The following is a 15,338-nucleotide window of genomic DNA, read 5'->3' on the forward strand; positions in this document are numbered from 1 at the left end:
ATATGTAGTTGCGACCCTGGTTATGACTATTATGACTACATTGATTCAGTGCTTACGGCTGTACTTTCTGTTACTGAGCCCTTCTGCAAAAGTACATATAAAGTACTTATATGGACTATGACTATATTTCACCCTACAAAAAATGAAATAAAGTATTCCTTCAGGAAAACAAGGTATTGATCCATAAAAGCAGATTATCTGTATGTAAATATGGTCTGAATTTATAGTACATTTCTGGTTATATTGACCCCTCAAAGAGGTTTACACCACAGCCACAGTTATCTAGTCTAACACAGTTTATTTTAAAGTTAACCTCAGGACTGTTAAGGAGAGAAAAGTGCAATGAAAAAAAAACAAAAACAAAAAAAAAAACTGGTAGGAATTCTTTTTTGCTAAAGAACATTCGGTTTTGCTCCTCCATCCTCCAGCCACCAGGAAAATAATGTGAACTTGTTGGGAAAAGAAGAACTAATTTACACACAAGTCTTCAGATGTCTTGATGCTCAATATTCTTTGGCTGAACATATCTATTAATCTTTTGAAGTTCTTCAGTTTGCAGTTTGCCTAAACAGTGCAGTGGAAATAAAAAGCTTTGTAAAGATAATATAATAAACAGCGTATTCCTCTCTGCAAATTTCAGTGGTTATGGAAGAAGGTTGACTTTGTGTCTAACTGAACTTTTTAGTGTTGATTTGACCATGTTTTGGATCACATCTGTGTTGAGGACTGTAGCGCCTGCTCTACCCCAAACTAACTTATTTTAATGCTTTTCACACATATTCATCAGAGCTATACACAAATCTGTCAATTAACTCTTAGGTCTTTGGAAAAAAACGAGGGCAAATCAAATGTTCTTCAAGAATATTTCTGGTGTGAACGTGTGTACCAAGAATAGCTTCAGAAAGTAACTTTTTTCCCTCTATTCTTTGCAGCATTAGTCCCAAATAATCAATGAAAATAAACAGCCTTTTTGAAACGTCTTTACCAGGTAACACTTAGATTGTTTTTAAAAGGATTGTGCAAAGGCGCCCTCTGGTGGTCCAGTGGAGCCAAAAGCAGCCACACTTTCAAAAGCAAATTAATAGTTTAACCACATGGCTAAACTATAACAAATAATCTGTTCTAGGAAAACAGAACTTAGAAATGAGGAAAACATTAAACAGAAAACAAGCTGTTTGTGGATTGAAATTTACTTTAACTCTGTTTCTGAACACTTCATGTTTACCATATTTAGATGTGCTCACAATTCATGTCTTTGGACAAAAAAATAAAGAAAAAAAAAACACAATTTCCTGCTTTATGAAATTTCCTCCCAACACAGCATCACTCAGTGAGCTTTAAAGAATATAGCAGAAAAAAGTTAATCAGAATCGAATTACTTTGAACTTTAAAGCCCTGCCATTTGTGTATTTACATATTTTTTCATTATTACACAGAAGTTGGCATTTTTAGACATGACATTATAAGCATTTAATAAATTTCTATTCAGCTTATTTATATAGGACCAATTCACAATATCATTTCAAGATACTTTACAAACCACGAAAAGTGCAAAATTAAAGTTTAGTACCAAAACAAACTATGTCCAAAGTCTTTACCAGTAACACGTTTGTTGTATTTTGTGTAATGAACTTTTTTTCAGATTTGTTTTTATACGTCTTTGTGGTATGCTGCAACTGCCATCAACTCACTTCACATACTTTAAAGACATCAAATTAATGTGACGGGTCAGTATCTGATGTGTTGGTAATTTTTGCTGCTATTCCCTCTGATATGTTGAACATAACATTTGGGCCAAAGTGACCCAGATCATCAGATGGTTCCCATTCTTTTCATCTTATTAGGTTTCTGGAAAACCTAATAAATCCGCAAAGTGTTGAAGACAAATTGTCTGTTGAAGCTAATTTGCAATCTGACTTTTTAGGAGCACTGTTCTCAGCAGCAGTTTCCTCATGTGAGACCATTTATAGATTGGTCATTACCTTTCTACGCAATTCTTCTTGATTCTCATCTCCCTTCAGAGCTCTGTCTGGGATTTCTCCCACTGAGCTAGATTCCTTTAGTGGGATTTCTACGAGACCAATCAGCAAACAGTAGGAGAAGTTGCAAACGCTGTCGTTTTACAATTGTAAAGTCTGCCTGTAATTCTAGCAATGGCAATGGAGGAAGTGAACTAAGCTGTTTTGACCACCCATGTAAATATTGAATTAACATCAACAGCCATGTTGTTCAGCTTAGCACATCTCTCTCGGCAGTGGAGGACGGTTGTTCACAGCGCAGACAACTTCTGGCAAACTTTATACTGCTAAACAGGTGCATTGCATATGTCAAGTCTTAGCGAGTGGATAAAGCTTCAAATGTCAGCACAGCCTTCCAATAGTTTCTCAATAGACGAAGGTCCAGGCTACCATGCTGATGGGTCGGATCATTTCAAAGAGCTGCTTAAAAGACTTGCTCACATAATGTTCTTACAGCAGTAAAAACTGAAGTCACAGTTGTCAACAGAAAATATTTGGCCTTTTACAGCTCCTGAAAAGACCTGCTGATTTTCAGAATACTGCCATTCAAAGAGCACAGCTATCCTTTACTGGGCATATTTCAGCATCCTTGCTCACACTGCCAGAGCGTGCTGACTGTTAGAATGAGTGTTACAATAACTAAACCCCTTCAAGTGGCGCCAACCTCAGGCTTCAGACTGCTGGTAGTGGGAAAAGGTGTTGTAAATGAATTAGTAAATTATTCTTGAATTGACTGAGATTCTGGCGAAAGCTGATTCCTACGAGCCAAGCAGAGCATATGGATGAGAAGACTGCAGCATAATGCAGCACACAAGGAGTGTAGATTCCTGTGTGGTTTCTTAGCAACAGTGCACGGCGGGTATCACTCGCTATCACTCCTCACACAGAAGAATATTTTAAAAACTTATTTGACACATGGCTGTGCAGTGCAGCATGTGCTCTTGAGCTGCAAGTTCTGTAAATGGAGCGAGGGCTTAGCAGACACTCATTAATGGCCGTCAATGATCAGATCTAAAGCTTCATATTCCATAAAGCTCCAGATGTTCAAATATCAAAATAATGTACACAGACTGTGCTGAAGGTAATGCACTTGCTGTAGGTTAAAAACATGTTCATTATTTTGAGGAAATTGGTTTTCACTTTGACATTTAAGGGTTTGTTGAACCTTTTTTGTAAAAAAAAAAAAAAAAAAAGTCAAATTTTGTTGATCTTGATTGGTTTGTAAAATCAATAAAAATGGCAAAACGTCAAAGGGGATACTTTATCTGAAAATGATATTTTCAGACTTGTAAAAACTAGAAAAATTCTATTAATTCTTCTTCACAACTACTTACACTTTCATCTTATTAGCAGGGTTTCTGCAGGTTTCACTCACTCAAATTTAAGACATTTTTTACGACCACTGTGAATGAAATTTAAGACCTACATCTCCACAGAAACGGATGAACTTTGACCAGCCAACTGGTGAGAAACCTCCAGTTAGGAATGATAGACATAATGAAAGCTAGCTAGCTAGCACCGGTATGTTAAAAGCTAGTTAGCAGTAGCTTCAACCGTAATATGCTTCCGTAGAACGACTCAAACTTTTGACGGGCAGAAAAGTCCCACAACAAAAAAAATAAAATGATAATAATACATAGGATATGTGGGATTAAACAAATTTGTCAAGACAAAATTTAGACTTGGGAAAAACACTAAAGACCAACTAACTTTTTAAAATAAATTCAAGACATTTTAAGGACTTAATTTTAGGTACATGAAGTTAAGACTGTTAAAGCAGCATTTACATTGACATTCTTATAACAATAATTTGCTGCTATTAAATTTGACACAGCTTAATCTTTTAAGTGATTTACTGTATTGTCTTTGCCTTTTGTTACAAATAAGCCTTGTGCATAATTTTCTAACTAACCAAACATCTCACACATCAGTAGCCATTCACACACAGCTGAAGGTCATGAGACAAGCAGGTAATCTGTATAAAAAGTAGGTTGCCTTTATTAGAAGCTGGGAAACCAAAACATTATCAACATTGTTTAATACTTTTCCTTTAGACCACAATGTTGCTACTGCCAGCATTTATTCAACATCATCGCTTCGCACTTTTTCCACAACATGCAAAAAGATTGAAGAGTTCAGTGTTCCTTTTTTCCCCCCACTAGACTGACAAAAGCTTCACTGCCTGGTCGCCATAGGAATCACAAGTCAGCTTACATTAACATTGCCAGAACAACTCAACGTAGATTAAAAAGAAATCAAACAAAAAAGTAAAAACAGAGTAAAGTTGAAGAGTGGATGAGAGGAACAGAACCATGTATCTCCAGTAGGAGGAGAGAGGAGCCTCTTTTTTTAACCTCCAAGTTTTTAAAAACGGCTGGACTGTAAGGACTCGGTGCCAATTCAGGGACCTGAACGTAGAAAAACACTGACCTACTGCAGACAGGCGGGAAACAATCAAATGTGCTTGTGAACAAAAGTTCCGGCGCCCCGTACCAACCCGGCTGGGACGAACTTCTATTGCGACCTCAGGACGACCTGTACGAAAGCACTGTCCCCAAGATCGCAATAGCAACTTCATTCTTTTATTTATTTTTTTTGCTTTGACATCAAACACAAGAGGATAATCTCACAAGTGCTGCACCTGATCTAAAAATCACGAGTTCTGAGATCGTCTATGGCTTTGGATGGTCTGCTGATCGGACTAATTGGTGACTCGTTTCGAGCCGGGCGTCGGCCGCCTTGCTAGGAAAGGCTTGAAATGTGAGGACTCGTTACATTCTCAGGCCTTCAGGGATGATGTTAGAGCCACTGGTGTAAAAAAGAAAATTTTTTAACCAAATGAAAATTAAGGCATCTACAGACAAATGAACACGAACACGGAGCTCCCCGGTCTACTTGAACTGCTAACGCGGGCAATTCAAAGTACTGAAGAACCAGTGATGGGAAACCGACGGGAAACCACTAAAGCTGATGGGAGAGAGAGAAACAGAGAGAGAGAGAAAGCTGCTCCCACCATCACACTGAACAGATTAGATAGGGTCAATGGATTTTCTTTAAAATCAAGATACATTTTATTTCTTTTTCTTAAAAAACAAACATTACAAAAAAATCTGAATAGAGAATTAGAACAATGAGCCAACAGGAGAGAGAGAAAAAAAAACATTCTTGTTTTAAGCTCTCAAAACAAAGAACACCTCTTGTTGCATTTTTCTGAAAACGAACAAAAAAAAAAAAAAAAAAACCAGGATGTGGAGGTGCCTGGCACAAGGGATTGGATGTTAGGATGATGCAGCCATGCAGGGAGCGCCGTTTCAGAAAACAAAAAATAAAATAAAATATAGCTGGATATACAAAAGAGAAAACCGTTAAAAAAGCAGCTGAAGGAAAAATGATTAAATATGACAAGCGTGACCTTTAAGTGAGCTCAGAAATGCTTTAAATAAAATGTTTAAAACTCATCACGGCATTCAGCGGCGCCGAAAACACCAAGCAGAGAGGAAACGAGGGGCGTAGACCCCGGCGCGTGTTGACGTGCATGAGATACAGCGCTTTGCCTACCGATACCGAACACCACCTGGGATGGGCTGAACCGGTAAAACAGGGAGAAAAGAAAGGTTGCTGCTCTGCTGCAAGACGGACGCTCGCTTCACCGTCCTACAGAGACGGAGGAGACGATGGGATGCTGCTGGAGGAGCTGGGATGCTGACTGAAAAAACAAACAAACAAAAAAGCAGAGATTCTCCAAATCGTTGAGCCAGGCCACCAGGAGGGGAAGAATACAAAAAAAAACAACAAACCCTAAATGCAGAGCAACAAAAGAAAACAAACATAAGGAGAGACAGAGAGAAGTGGAGGATGGGAAGGAACAGGTGCCATCTTCTAGTCTTCCCCAGAGGGTGCCTCCTCTTCTGAGCCGTTCTCCTCCTCGTCGTCCTCCTCCTCTTCCTCGTCTCCTCCTGCAGACTCCTTCGTTGTCTTGGGGGCGGGGGAGGTCTCCTCCTTCTTCTCGGCGGTCTCCTCCTCTTCCTCCTCCAGAGGGCTCTCTGGTTCTTCCTCCTCCTCTTCCTCTTTGGGTGAGCTCTTCTCCACGGTCTTGGTGCTGGGGCGGCCCTTGCCCTTCCCCTTCATGGGGCTGGGGGTGACTGCAGGACAGAGGGGAAGAGCTCAGGGCAACTTATCTCATCGGTTAAAAAGAAAAAAAAAAAAAATGCTAAAATTTCACGTCAAGTTACTAAAATTGATGTGAGCATTTCCACAGACTGAAGTAAAACTGAGTAAAAGTTCTGACTGTAAATGAGAGGCTGGAACAAAAATAAAATAATTTCATTCTATATAGAGAATCATAATTAATAGCCATGGAAATTTTAATCAATTTTAGTCTGCTTAATTTTTTGTAAAATTGTATTTTTTTCATTATTTAAAGGGGTAGTACTATGACTTTTCAATTTTATAGCACAATTAAGTAACTATGTTCAGTTATAAAAATGCTTATATAGACAGTATATGCGCTGCACAGTGGCGCAGTTGGTAGAGCTGTTGCCTTGCAGCAAGAAGGTTCTGGGTTCGATTCCCGGCCCCGGTCTTTCTGCATGGAGTTTGCATGTTCTCCCTGTGCATGGTGGGTTTTCTCCAGGTACTCCGGTTTCCTCCCACAGTCCAAAACCATGACTGTCAGGTTAATTGGTCTCTCTAAATTGTCCCTAGGTGTGAGTGTGTGTGTGCATGGTTGTGTGTCCTGCGACAGACTGGCGACCTGTCCAGGGTGACGCCACCTCTCACCTCCCGACCCCACTAAGGGACAAGGGTGTTAGAAAATGGATGGCTAGATATATATATAAAATCCAATTTTTCCAATTGAAAAATTTTATTTTATATTATATACAAGAAACTTTTAGTTCCCAATTTACTTTCCTAATTTATTCAAAATTAATTCTTTCTGAATCTACACCTTCAGGAAATCATCACAACATGGCTCCTCTATTAACCCTTTAAAATTTTCCACTAGGGCTGAGAAGGAAGTTGTATAATGACACTTGCTGATAGTCAAATCAAGCCCAAAAAAATAAATAAATAAAAAATTGGAATCAAATTGCTACAAACAGAAAGACTGGCATGTCTGCTGGTTTCCTAACTACCTGTGGCCTTTAGTCGCGGTTTGGGGCTCTTCTTCTCCTTTTTCTCCAGCCGCCCCCGTCGGATGACCTTCTTTCCTTTCTTCTTGGAGCGGCCATAGTCACTGTCATCGTCATCCTCCACCATGAAGTCCTCGTCACTGCCAGACTCGTCAGCTGTGTGTGTGAACAGAGAGGGGGGAAACTTAAGTTTGTAAAAAATTTAATAAAATCTTGACATGCAGTCAAACAGCTGCCCAGAAAAGGTGGGAATCACCAAAGCAAGAGTTGGACTGTCACAGTAAATGTTCACTAAAAAAGTATCTGAATTACAACAAAATAAAGAGAAGATTTTATTTGAAAATAAAGTCTTTAAAATACGTAATTGACTATTCCCACGGGAGGTTTTAAATACCTGAAGTTAATGTTCACATGTAATATTTATCCATATTTGCTCTGTGAGAAAGACTGGTTGTTACATGCATAAATGCCAGTAAGGAGGTTCAGGAAAAGCATCGAGACAGAAGAAGGTGAATAGCAACACAGTAATTTCAATTAATTAAATAATTACGCATATTTTAAACGCATAATTATATATATACTTTTTCTCTATAATTATAAACCCCTGCAATGAACTCGATTAGAATTTCAATCAAGTGACAAATGCACTTTATATTAAGATTCTCAATATTTTATAGGTTAGCATGTGGAATTCTCCATATTGGGTCACTATTGGCCAGTTCTGGATTCTCTGGAGTTTCTTTCATTTTAGAAGACAAGAACTAAACAGGCAATGCAATCCTTGTCCTGCTGCCCTAAAATTAGTGGAGCTGCTGGTGTTGTACGTACGGTCCATATAGGACTCCTCCTGGTCTTCGTGCTCCTCATCCTCACTGCCTCCGTCCCCCAGCAGGATCTCTCTCTGTTTTGACACGGCCTTGGAAGCAGCCTGCCTCACTGTACGCTTCCGACTCACTTCCTTGTCGTCGTCACTGTCATCTGTACACACAGCGAGTTATACTGGCGCTTATTACGACGGGAAAAAACACATGAAGGCAGGAGGAAAAGGATGTGGATAAACTCACACCGTTTGATCTGTGACCTTTTACGACACCAACTTACAAAAGATTTCATTTTACAAAGAAAAAATATTTCAGTTCATGTTTCTGCACAGCTGATCCATTTTTATTTCAACAGGATTGGATCCATTTTCAAACTTTTACATGTAAATCATTGTGAAAGTCGTGAATTTAGTGGACTTTTGTGTTGGTCACTCCTAAAAAAACTCAAAGTCAGACAGTAAAAGTCTGAAGCATAACATTTTAAGCTGGGTGTTGTGGCAGCTGCCAGTACCTGCAGCCCGTTTTCTCTTTGGGCCCCTCTTACTGGTCTTCTCCACTTTGGCTTTCTTTGCCTTTTTTCCTCTCTCTTCTTCGTAGTCGCTGCCTCCTTCCTCCTCCTCCTCTTCTCCAAAGTCGTTGTCTTCCTCCTCACTGCCGAAGTCATCTGCATCACAACATGCGGGGAAGTCAGAGAGTCGGGATCTCGGGTTGGCGTGGAGCATGCGCTCATCAAATCGAATGGACAAACTTACCTGCTGAATCATTTTTGGATTTGGAGAGCTTTTCATCAGAATCCTCGCTGCAAGAAAGCAGAAGACAACAGACTTTGTGTTTAACAGTCTGACATAAAGCTAAAGCACCATCTGCTCAAAGTTCCTGAACTTCGCGCTCATAAACATAACATCATTTAGCGCAGGTCCAACGGCAGAACGAAGATTATCCAAACCGTGTCCTAACCTGTCATCCTGTGAGTTCTTCGAGCGCTTGTGCTTCGGCTCACGAGGGGCGGGGCGCACCTTCTTAGGCCGATCGCCGCCATATTCCTCATCTACGGAGAAGAGAGCAAGCACAACGTCTCAGCTCACATTCTCATCCATCCATCCGTCTACAAGCAGTGAGTAAATGTTTCACTACTAATTTACTCAGAAAATATTTTTTTATTACTTTATTAAATTATGATCTATTGTTACACTAACATGCAACTGTTTTCAATCAAATTGTAGGCCCTGCTTAGAACCATCAGAGCTGTGCTGCTCAGGAAGTCCAGCAACATTTCTTTTGAACAAACTGCTTTTATATCTGTGATCTTAAGTCTTGTAATCCCTTCATGCATTTCTTTTTATTTATCTGTTGAACAAAAGTTCATAAAATACCGCCTATACTTTTTTTCCCCTATGGAACGCAGCTCTAAACAATTCAAGTGAAATTTGTCCGAATGTTCACTTTTTTTTGTAGATTATATCAAACATATTCTAAAGAAAATGCAGCTCAGAAAGCTCTGTCCTGGATGTAACGCTAAGCTATTAGCTGCCCTTTGCAAAGGAGCCAAATAAGGAGCACCATTTATTTTCCTTGGTGCCGATTGGCTGCACCTCCCAAGACTGTAGATATTAGCTTCTGTGGTAGTTCTGTGAATAATAATGCATATGAAGGTATAGTTGGCAAAATGATACAATACCAACAGAGCCGTGGAGTTACTCTCCATCACAGAAAACCAGGGTTTTTGATCATAGTTAATTAAATCATTAATGGTTCCATATTTGTCTTTGCGTTGATGGGTTAGTCTTCCAAAAAAAAAAAAAAAAACCCACAAAGAAGGAATTGGCAGCCCAGATCTAAAAAAGAAAAACAATCAAAAACAAAAGCTGCAAAAAGTGCTGGCCAGTAAAAGTTACCCTGTGATACCGAATAGTAAACATCTGATTAGCAGCAGCAGCCTGGCTGAGTCTTACTGCTCAACTCCAACAGCCTTGCATGTCTAACTGAATATGAGGCTGATCTAAGCACATGGATCATCTGGAGTTAATAACTGAAACACTATGAATGTGTGCACAAGCAGCGAGCTACTCCAGAGCGGGTGTGATATTTCTAAGTGGGGGTAGAGGAGGTGGGAGACGGCAATGTAGTGTCAGAGAAACATTCATTTCCAATGATACATGTTCACCCCAATGAAAGCTGACCACAAACAAGCATTCATAAAACTGGCACAAATGAATAAAATAGGTTAAAGGTTTAAGAACGTAAACTGCATCTACATGCCGGCCGTCACTTCATGTTTGGCACATTAGCTAGATTGTATTTTGTTTTGAACGAGACAACCGGTGGAGAAACACACATGGCGTTGCTTACCTGCATCGTCAGACTCGTTGAATTGTGAATAGTTCACCACTTTCCTGTTCCTGTGAACATAAATACACACATTTGATCAGATTACAGAGTAAATTTACAAGCTTCACCTGATACCAGACTATAAAAAGTGGAGAGAAGGAGACTGTTAACACTATTGTGTTTCCCCTCTACGGAATAGAGTGGAAGCAACAAAGAAACTGCCTGAATGTGTGCATTGTGTTGTTTGGGTAGAAAAACCTCCAGCAGTGGCCAGGCAGAGGCGGATGAACTGAACTGGACCTTGAACCTTGCGTGGCTTGCAGGACTAATTTGGTTGTGTGTATAGATTTAGCCGTAGGTGACAAACAGCTTCAGTTTGGGGAACACAAACGTTCAAGAGCTGCTGCAATAGTGGAAATGGCTAAACACCGTTAAGACTAAATTTAGGCAAACGGCACATCTGTGACCATCTAATTTATACCAAAGTTTTTCTTTAGACCAGCTGAAAAACATCAAGCATAGCTAGATTTTTGTTTTGAACCCACCGATTCACATTTACACAAAACCCTCAGTATATGGACAGAAATTGGTAAAACATGTCCAATATTTTTTAACAAAAAAAAAAAAAGATGCTTCTGTTGTATGAAACAGTAAGCACGATGCCTCTGAAACCTTTCCTTACACGTCAGAGCCCAGTCAGTCACTTCCATGTGGCTGGCACAGTGCCTCCCAGTCCGGGGCCTCAGACCAACCCTGCATGGCTTCTTAAGATTCCTGTGACCATCTTCTCACAATTCTAATTTTTTTAGTAGGTTGCCTATAGCCTGACCATTGCCTTCCTATGCAATTCTGCTAGATTCTCATCGCCCTTCAGTGCTCTGCCTGTGATTTCTCCAATTGAGCTAAATTTCTCCGGTAGAATTTTAACCGGGCCAATCAGCGAGCAGAAGGAGAAATTTTGAAAGATGATGTTAATTTCCTACTCTATTTCAGAATTGTAGTCTGCCTGTAATTTTTGGCAATGACAGCAGAGGAAGTGAACAAAACCATTCAGTCCATTTCGACCACACTACCAAACATTGAATTATCATGAACAGTTGCCTCGTTTGGCTAGGCAGTTCTCTTTGCAGTGGAGGATGGCAGTTTACAGTGCTGCTAATTTTCAGTAAATTTCATAGTGTTGAACTGGTGCCTTACATGCATCACAGCCAAACATTAGCGATTGAGTAAAATTTAAAACTTAAACACAGTCCACACATCCAGGAAGTAATCGTTTCTCAACAGACGTCCTCTGGACGAAGCAAAGCGTAGAACAAGGAGCTGATTTATACCAGGCTACATTCTATCTGAAAAAAGGGGTCAATATTCCAAGCAGAACCCCCCACAAGATTGTGATCCGATTGCCGACAGAAGGCCTGACTTCAGAGATGTATACATTCCTGGATAAAACAAATCCAACATTTTGTTTTCTCTAGTAGAGCAACTGAACAAAAAAACACCTAAATCCATATAACAAAATCCAAATCCGTATAAAAGCCTTATAAATTCCCCTTTAAGACATGACTTTTGACCATGGGATGTACAAAGGATATGTTTTAGGATCCTTGCATACTGTTATTTACGTACACCAGGTTTTAGGAGCAGATCCAACAAGCCTTTATGCATCAGGATCCACCTGGTAAAGGCGATTTATCCCACAACACGTCTCCCCCCCCCCCCATCAGAGTGACTATATGATGATAATACTTGTTTAAGGTCGTATGGTTTTATCCACTATGCAGGGAACACCGAATTGGGGAAATTGACAAATTAGAATTCAATTTAAAGTGCAGAATAACTTAGAATTTCTTAGTTTTCCTGACAGCTTAGGTGTTTGGGAAATGTTGAAATATATAGCAAAAGAGCATCAGGGAGAGATTGTACCAACTGCTGTGGCTTTGGTCACTTATGTGCAATGCTTCAGCAGTTTTTCAACCACACATTGGAGTCAGTGTCTTAAACATAACTTGTCACTATATGAAAAATCCTACCGCTTCAGAGCAGGAACAACTCCAGAAGATAAGTTGTATGATAAGCCTGGAGGGCCACCTGGCTTTACTTGTGCCCCCACCAGGCTAAGAATTGCTTAGTTAATTCAAGTTTTTTTTTTAATGTTTGCATTTTTGAGACTTTATAGTTGGGGTCCGGTACTAATCTTCCAACACATAATTATCAAGTGATGTATCCAAGCTTCCTGTCAACTTGAAACATTTCTAACTCAAAAACACAACAGGCTGCTGGATGAATGACTTTCTGGGGGAAACATTGCACAACACCATCTCCATGCCACTGACAGAAAATATGTTGCAGTTTTTATGGTTTTTAAAAGTGACATTGATGTAATTTTTGTGTACTTTAATACCATAATTGTACTTCTGTGGTAGAGGCCACAAGAATGAAATTCGCATTTCCAGAATAGCCTGTATCAACCCCAGCCATGTATACCTGTTGGTAAGGATTAAGTCACATTTTGTGGATTAATTTTACCCTTTTCTCAATCCCAGGTTTCACAATGTTAACTCATTCTTTTAGCTATAACATTTCCATAAACATGTGGTCCATAAATAATATTTAATTAGTTCAGTAGAAAAATAATCAGAATTTAATTAGATTAATTTAATGATTTTGACAAGCACTTAAACATTTCATTAAAATTTATTGTTGCAAGTACTGGCAGCCTTTACTGGGCAGACTGGGGTTAGAACGATGCTATTATGATCTTGTTTACAGGACAGATGGTCAGTTTATTGAAAGGTTTTAGGTTTAAAATAAAAGAATGTCGCCCACTACTCTTATTACGGTAATTTATCAGCCAGCTAGTAAACTTGTTACACAATGAAGAGCAGTGCAACAACAAACCAAAGCGTTCTGTGCAATAAGCATGTTTATTTAAATGATTCTTACAAACGCAGAGGAAATCTATTCCATATGTTTTTCTTCAGTCTCTTATAAATGAGCATGTTTAGGGAAACAACTTTTAAAATTACCAACTATTTGAATGTACTGGTTTTAATATCTGACCACTTGTGGCAAAAATAGCATTTTCGGTAATTGTTGATATTTCTACATATCTCAGTAGAACACAGGAAAAGAAAACTTTCTTGCAATTGGGGCTGCGCAAAATGTAGCAAATTTAGCAATATTGCAATGAAAATAATATGTATGCTATAAAAAACATGATATATATTGGAAAGAAAATAGGCATATCCGGCAACCAATATGGCCATTGCAAGATTTTCTAATAATGTGCGGCAATGGCAATAATTATTTTAAATTTTTTTGTCCCCTGTACATTGACAAGACTACTCCTTATCTGGGTTTTGTTTGTTATAAACCAAACACAGAAATATAATAACACTACTTAAATAGTTTATCAAAAGTCATATCATTATCGCACATTTCTCTATTATGACCTGGTTAGGTGGGGGTTGGGTTAGCTCTCCTCTCCACACAGACAGAATAAACCAGTCAGCCATGGTGGAAAAAAGAAAATAAACATTCACGGAAACAAAAAGAAAAACTTTAAGCTTAGCGCAAGGCTAGCAATGCTTATGAATGTAAAAAATCTGTATGTTTTGTCAGTACCCGGTTGACAGGAAGTGTAAGGATAAATGTGACAACTTATAGTGCAGTCTCATCAGAAACATGGATAAACTTTGCTTTCTTTTTCTTTGTGGGGGGTGTAACATCTGTACCAGATGCAGAAAATAAAAATTAAAGACCTTGATCTTTATAGAAGTGTACACAAACTTTTACTGTTTGCAGGTTTTTTATGTGACATACTTTTGTGCTTAGTTCACTTCAAAGCATTTTCAATAGGGAGATTTTCTATTAAAATGTTAAAAATGTCAGATTCTTGGTTTTGCACATGTTTTAGTTCTTTTAAACAATGGCGGCAAAATACTTCCTTATTTTGACTTGTAAAACCCATTCAATGTTCTGCTGAACCACAGCTGCTTGTTACATTTGAATAATAAATGTGGACCGCTGCCAATTCATTTGTTAAACTGTTTTCATTCACTCCATTTGTTGGGTCAACAAAAATGGCTAGAATACAAAAAGTTGATGATGGGGAGTAACAGCAAAGTTCTATGGATTTCCATGTGCATCATATAAAAGTTACATTTTTATTTTTTAGACCTTTTTCCATCACTTCGTTCTGAATCATAGAATCAGTTATAAACAAAGGTGACGCTTATCCAAATCTTAACCTACAAAAACTGACAAACACTTTCAGACACTCAACAAAATAACGCAAACGGTTCCAATTCTGTATTCACTTTGGTGAATACAGAATTGACTCTTTGGTTACCTAGCAACAACCTGCTGAACAGTGTCAGGCTTTGCCACAGTGCCTCATAATTGCAAAAAGCTAAAAACAGTTTCCAGGAAATGTCATGTCACCAGTTTGGCAAGTCTTTATCTATTAAAAAAACAACAACTAATCAATATTTTTTATTGACCGATATGAAATCCTTATTGTGATATGTTTTTCAGCCATATCTCCCAGTCCTACCTCACGCCTGTCAGAGGTCCACTTTGTTAGGTCAGAAATTAACATCAAAACAATCCAGTTTTGACATTTGCCAATCGAGTCGCTATCACCAGGCTTGCTCCTCTCTAGGAAAAAGCCACTAAGTTGCCATAGTCAAGACAAAAACTCTCTTCCTCTTGTTGCTCTGTCCCCTGATGGCAGCATTAAGAACACAACCACCAGCTGAAGCCTGCAAATGCTTGAGACCAAAACGCTTAGAACTACCAATTATAAAGGTTCAATATGCATAAATATGCACAATGGAAACCATCTTCACACTACAACAGAAGTGAACATCTACAGTCTTCCTTATTTCTGCTCTTGTCGGGTACAGCCAATCAGCAATAAGAAAAATGAATGCTGCTTTTGGATTGGCTGCTTTGCAAATGTCAGCCAATAGTGTGTCAAATAGTACAGCGTCCATGTATTCCAGCTCCCAAGGCTGCATTTATTAAAAAGAAAAATA

General features: G+C 38.9%; 1 protein-coding gene across 1 annotated transcript in view; it reads right to left on the reverse strand.

The window, feature by feature from the left end:
* Positions 1-3,989: 3,989 nt before the first annotated feature.
* The window catches only part of nucks1a (nuclear casein kinase and cyclin-dependent kinase substrate 1a), a 19,148-nt gene continuing 7,799 nt past the window's right edge, over positions 3,990-15,338 (reverse strand). The window contains exons 2-8 of the mRNA XM_008410259.2: positions 10,321-10,370; positions 8,929-9,019; positions 8,724-8,770; positions 8,483-8,635; positions 7,979-8,128; positions 7,154-7,306; positions 3,990-6,160 (exon numbers count right to left, since the gene is read on the reverse strand). Of these exons, the coding sequence (XP_008408481.1) occupies positions 5,898-6,160; positions 7,154-7,306; positions 7,979-8,128; positions 8,483-8,635; positions 8,724-8,770; positions 8,929-9,019; positions 10,321-10,370 (907 nt within the window). The 3' untranslated portion in view covers positions 3,990-5,897. The remainder of the gene's footprint in view (positions 6,161-7,153; positions 7,307-7,978; positions 8,129-8,482; positions 8,636-8,723; positions 8,771-8,928; positions 9,020-10,320; positions 10,371-15,338) is intronic.

Source organism: Poecilia reticulata, linkage group LG5 (genome assembly GCF_000633615.1).
Source record: "Poecilia reticulata strain Guanapo linkage group LG5, Guppy_female_1.0+MT, whole genome shotgun sequence".
NCBI classification, from domain to species: domain Eukaryota; kingdom Metazoa; phylum Chordata; class Actinopteri; order Cyprinodontiformes; family Poeciliidae; genus Poecilia; species Poecilia reticulata.